This window comes from Haliaeetus leucocephalus, unplaced genomic scaffold, assembly GCF_000737465.1.
Source record: "Haliaeetus leucocephalus isolate CR32 unplaced genomic scaffold, Haliaeetus_leucocephalus-4.0 Scaffold1000, whole genome shotgun sequence".
NCBI classification, from domain to species: domain Eukaryota; kingdom Metazoa; phylum Chordata; class Aves; order Accipitriformes; family Accipitridae; genus Haliaeetus; species Haliaeetus leucocephalus.
In genome coordinates, this window is record NW_010973436.1 from 1,691,974 (window position 1) to 1,697,699 (window position 5,726).

A 5,726-nucleotide genomic window follows, 5' to 3' on the forward strand; every position below is an offset into this window, starting at 1 on the left:
GGGGGGGGGCCTGGGGCCCCTGCCACCCCCCCAAGGCGCAGAGCTGGGTGGGCTGGGGACAGCCCTGTCCCCTGGGCCCCTCGCTGCCACCACCCCCTGGGCACAGGGGGGGGCTGCCCAGCATGGGGACCCAGAGATGTCCCTTGGGTGCTGCTGGGCAGGTCCCCACTGGGGGGTGGCACGCTGTGTCCCCCTCCCTGCCCTGTCCCCCTCCCTGCTCTACCAGGGTGGCCCATGGGTGACATGGGGACTGGGGTGCCCCCCCCGCAAACTCCAGTGCTGTCACTCTTTATTTATTACAGCAGTCGCTTTACATTTTGTGGAGTGCACACGGGTTTCACCGTGCCCGGCCCCCGGGGGGCTGCCTGCCCCCCACTTCCCCACGGAGGGTCTGGCAGTGCATCTCCCTGGGGGTGAGGGGGTCCTCAAGAGCCCTTCGGTGCAGCGGGTGGGGGTCCCAGCAGCCTTGTGTGATCAGTGGCTTTGGGGGGGACGTGTCCCCTAACCCCCAAGGAGTGGCTCTCTGCCTTGTGGGGCCAGGTGGGATGGCGGCTGTGGGGTCCCCCCCGTGCCCCCCCCTGTCCTGCAGTGCCTGGGGTGCTCCATCCTGGAAGGTGCATGGTGGGGACAGCAGGGGACACGGCGGTTCAATCCCTGGGGCCCATCTGCAGAGAAGGGGAAGGGAGAAACGTTGGGTGGGTGTTGGGGGAGCCCCAGGGTGGGGAGGGGGCACGGGATTGGGGGTCCCTCACCCCCAGGGACATCTTGATGGAGGAGAGCTTGAAGAGGACTCGCCGCCACTCCTCGGGGCAGACGGCTTGCAGCTCCGTCGGGCTCATATGCAGCAGCTGGTGCCCCGTCAGCACCCCCAGGCACCGCACTGTGCTGCGGACGGACAGACGGTAAGGGGTGAGCGGGGCTTGGCGCCCCCCAAATGGAGCCATAGGGGTTGGGGGGCTCAAGGGTCCACCTACATCCGCGAGAAGCCTTTGTCCTTCAGCCAGGCTGTCACCTCCGCCGGTGAGGAGCTGGGGCGCAGGTTGGGGGGGCTGTCCTGGAGCGGGGGACAAAGGGAGGGGACAGCGGGGTGGTCCCCTGCCACCCCCTCCTGGTCATGGAGGTACAGGGAGGGGAGGGGAGAGGGGACACCCACCTGGCTGGCGCTGTGCCCCCCACCGTGCCCGTGCTCCAGGGGCTCCAGGATGTTGCTGGGGATGTAGCCCTTCTGCCCCCGGCTGTCCTGCACCAGCCACCACTTCTTCTGCTGGTCCAGGACCTAAGGTGTGTGGTGACAAGGGGGGGGGGCAGCACCCTGCTGTCACCCCCTTCTAGGACCCCCAGCAGGCAGGTTGGGGGTCCCTGCTCCCTCCTCCCCAGGAGCACCCATGGGGGGGACCCCCTGGTTTCTACCTGCAGCGTGTCCCCCATCCTGACGCTCAGCTCCCGCGGGTTCCTGCCCTGAAACTCGTACAGGGCTCGGACCAGCCCCTGGGCAGGGAGGGGGGCCCTGGAGATGGGGGGGGGGGGTTTAAGCATCCAGCCGGGGGCCAAATCCTGCCCCAGCCCTCAGCATCCGCGGGGCAGCGGGAGCACTTACACTTGGCCAGGATTGTCCCTCCGGCTGGTGACGGGTGACTGTGCAGGGAGCAGAGAGAGGGGTGGGTGTTGAGAACGAATTGGGGAAACTGAGGTAGGCGGCAGGACATCCTGCCCCCGCTCCCGTGCCGTACCTGCTTCATCGGAGGGGGCAGCCACCCATCCGAAAAGACGGGGATGTAGCGGGGCACCAGCTCGCTGTTGGGGTACTCTGCCCTACAACGGGCAGGGAGAAAGCCAAGGTGGGTGGTGTGACCCCCCCTACAAGGCTGGACCCCTCGCTTTGGTGTCAGGGGGGGCTGGACCCCACCTGCTCTTGTTCCAGGCCATGCCCAGGGACTTCCAGGTGCTGTAGTTATTCTGGTGCAGGGTCTTCTCCAGCAGCTCCACTGTCTCCGGCACCAGCAGTGGTGCCTCCACCGCCGGGGCCAGGCTGGGGCTGGGGCAGTGGTCCAGGACCTGCTGCAGGCAGTGAAGGAGCAGCACCCCCATACCTGCCCCCCCCAGGATGGGGGGGGGGAGGGCTGCTCCCCACCCTGCTCACCCCTGGGTGGGGGGTTGGGACCTGCTTTTGGGGGCACTCACAAAGGAGAGGGCTATGAAGATGAGATGCAGCAGCTCGGAGGGGTCTGGCTCCTGGACATGCTGGTGGGTCCTTCCCTGCGTGGAGGGGGGAAAGGGTGTCCCCACGCAGCCCCCCCCATCCCCACGAAGCCCCCCCAGCCTGGCAGTGGAGCAGGCAGGGACAGGCCAGGGATGCCCACCAGCCATGGGGTTGCATCCAGCCCAACAGGACCTACCACGAGGTTGAGGGCGTATTTCACCTTCTGGAAAAAGTCTGTGTAGTCATCCTTGGAGGGCAGAGCTGGAGGGGCAGAGAGGGGGGGCTGGCACCGGGATGGACACTCCCCCGGACCCCTGCCAGCCCTCAAGGGCACAACCCTCCTGCACCACCTTTTTTGTTCATCTTCTTCTTCTTCTTCGTGTTGGTGGTGCTGACCAAGCCCAGGGCTGTCTTCAGCCGGACCACAAAGAGCTCCAGGTCGCTCAGCACGTGGTTGAGGACCTCCTGCGGGAGCAGGATGGGACCCAGTGGGTGCCAGCACGGAGGGTTGGGGTGTCCCCATCTGAGGTGGGGTGGATGTGGGATGGGACTTACAACATCTCGGTCCACATTGGACATGACCTGGTCCGGCGGGTTGGTCTGTGGCATCTGCTGGCTGTCTGGCAAGCCTGGTGACAGCAGAGGGTCCCAGCTCTGCTCCCCATCACCCCACTCCCACCCCCTGCTCCTGGGGAAACTGAGGCATGCTCCAAACCCCACGCAAGACTTACTGTAGTCTGAGGAGGGCAGCCCACGCTGGGGGGATGCGTGGAAGTTGGGCGCGGGGATCTCTGCCCACTGCTCTGGGGCCATGTAGGGACCCTGAGCGTACAGGGGGGGCGAGCTCTGCGGCATGTCCAGGCTGCTCCTGGGCAAGGAGGGATGGGGAGGGGAGAGCTGAGGGGGGCCTGAGCCTGGGGATGGGGTATGGGATGGAGGGGGTGTCTGTGGGGATGGGGGAAGAGGGGGGGTCTGAGCCCAAGGATGGGGTATGGGGGTCTGTGCCCATGGGCATGGGGTAGGAGGGGGGCTGAGCCTGTGGTAGGGGGTTAGGAGGGGTGCTGAGCCAGGAACTGGGGTACTGGGGCAAAAGGGGTTGTCCACCCCCATGGAGGTTGAGGAGGGGCTCCACCAAGACGCAGGAGGGGAGCAGGCAGAACGGGGTCTGCGCCCTCAGGGAGGGACTCTTTGGGGGACATGGGGGCAGCATGGACTTATCCTTCACCCACAGGGAGACCCCCTGCAACTTGGGGAGGCAGACTTGGGGGACCAGGCCTGGCTGTCCCCAGGGAGGGAGTGAAGAACCACGTACCCCCTTACCTGTGCCCATACTGACTCCTCTGCTCCTCCTTCCACTGCTTCACCAGCTTCTCCAGGCTGCTTTTCAGGTTGTCTGCCTGGCACAGACCCACCATCATCAACCCCCCTTCCTTGGGTGCCCCCCCCCCCCGCCTTGCCCACCTTCAGGGCTCACCCCCAGACGCTCGCAGTGGAAGAGCAGGACGCTAGTCCCCGGGGGGCTCTGCTCCTGCACGCTAATGGCCAACACCGAGCTGTAGCCGCAGATGTCCAGCACGGCTGAGCACCCCTGCACGCTGCCCAGTGGGTAAGCCTCCAGCTCCTCCTGGCCAGGGGGGAGGGAAATGGGATGCTCAGGCCCCCCCCCCCCGAATGGCTAACTGGGGTAAAGAGCTAAGGGGATGCAAGGGTTATAGGGGTGCTAGGGCATAGGGGGCTTGTAGGGTTGTGGGGGCGTAAGGGTTAATGGGGGGTGGTGGGGTTATTGGGTGGCATAGCCAGGGGAATACCAGGCTTTTGGGGGTGCTGAGGCTGGAGGGGGGGTGGCATGGGGTAGGGTTGTGGGTGTCAGCTTGTAGGGATGCAAGGGTTGGGGGGTGGCAGGGTTTATAGAGGGAGTCAGTGTTACAGGGGTGCGGGGGTTGTGGTCGGTGCCAGGGCGGGGGGGGCCAGGCCTGTAGGGGTGCAAAGGTGGGGGGGGTACCGGGGTTATGGGGGTGCCATAGCTGGGGGAATACCAGATTTGGGGGAGGGAGTCGGGTCCAGGGCAGGTGTCATGGCTAAGGTGGGTGCTAGGGTTAGGGGTACAGGGTATGTGCCAGGGATGGGGGGTGTTGAAAGGCTGATGTGCATGCTGGGGTGAAGGGGGGTACCAGGATTAATGGGGTGACATGGGTGGAACGGGTGTTGGGACCAAGAGGGGGTGCAAGGGCCATTGGGGGGGGGATGCCAGGGTGATGGCGGTGCCAGCGATGCAGGGGGTGCTACAGCTGGGGGAACACCAGATTTATGGGGGTGCTGGGTCCGGAGTGGGTGCCATGGCCAAGCTGGATGCCATGGCCAGGGGGTACCAGGCTTCGGGGGGTGGCCTGGCCAGGGGGTACCTTGCTCTCCACATCCCTCAGCATCAATTCCTGGTCCTTGACTTGCAGGATGAGATCCTGCCCCCAGACCCGTCCCTGAGCCTCCAGCACCTTCAGGCGTGCCAGGCAGTCATCGGTGCTGCGGATGTCCCTCTCCAGGCGCACCGTGAGCAGGTGCTGGGGGGCACACGGCACTGGGTGTCACCGGGTGTCCTGTCGTCACCCCACACGCTGCAAATCAGGGGCACCCTGGCAAGGTTGGGGGGCTTGGGGCAGTTTTGGGGGTCTCCTACCTCAACGTGGTGCTGGAAATCGCTCTGGGGCTTGAGCAGGATCTGGCCGTAGTCCTTGCGCTGGTCTGCAGGGGCACGCAGGGTCAGGGGACAGGGACAGGTTAGGGACAGGAGCAGGGGGATTTTGGGGTGCAGCCCTCACTCACTGTAGATGCTTTTTCCGCTGGGGCGGGCAAAGCTGTTGGACCGTCGGAGCAGGGACCTGTCGTCATATTCACTCCTGGGTGGACGGACAGAAGGAAGGACAGACCTTTGTGCCCTGCAGCATGATCCCCTCTTCCCACCTAGCCCTCGGGGGTCCCCAAGGCGGGGACACCCCACCCTACTGGGTACTCACCGGGACGGGGGGTTGCTCCAGCGGCCGAAGGGGTCTCCCATCTTGCCGAGGGCGGCTCGATCCTGCTGCGGGGTCCTGGGCTGGGCACGGTCCCCGTGTCACCCCCAGTGTGTCCCCAACCACCCGGGGCACCTCCCATGCCATCCACCCCCTCCAGGATGGTGGCATCACCCCTGTCCCCAGCAGGACCCCCCTTTCCCTCCATCCTGCCCCATCCCAGCCCCGTGGGGTTCACCCAGCAGCCAGAACCCCCCCCCCCCAATGTCCCTAGCTGGGGTCCCTGTCCTGGGGGACACCCGGGGTGCCCCTGCTCACCCCAATCCCGGTGTGGCTGACTCGGCCGCCCGGGCTGGAAGTGCGCAGCAGAAGGTGGCGCGGGCGGGGGCAAAGGCTTGACGTCGGCACCACACCCGCCTGCTCTTTGCCCGATGGCGTCTGCTTCAAGGCGGGGGGGACGACGACGGTGGAGGGGGGGGTACAACCACCTGGCACAGCCGCTGCCACCCCACTCACCC

At 66.0% G+C, this 5,726-nt stretch overlaps 1 protein-coding gene across 1 annotated transcript; it reads right to left on the reverse strand.

The window, feature by feature from the left end:
* Positions 1–647: 647 nt before the first annotated feature.
* On the reverse strand, positions 648–5,252 carry EPS8L3 (EPS8-like 3). The gene is made up of 19 exons (XM_010584775.1): positions 5,212–5,252; positions 5,021–5,094; positions 4,875–4,939; positions 4,603–4,758; positions 3,675–3,824; positions 3,521–3,597; positions 2,932–3,068; positions 2,756–2,829; positions 2,551–2,665; positions 2,397–2,461; positions 2,182–2,256; positions 1,907–2,058; positions 1,731–1,812; positions 1,598–1,635; positions 1,411–1,507; positions 1,154–1,276; positions 975–1,054; positions 753–885; positions 648–665 (listed from the first exon to the last, which is right to left on the reverse strand). Exons 1-19 carry the CDS (start codon positions 5,250–5,252, stop codon positions 648–650), a joined length of 1,752 nt encoding a protein of 583 aa, XP_010583077.1.
* Positions 5,253–5,726: the final 474 nt, after the last annotated feature.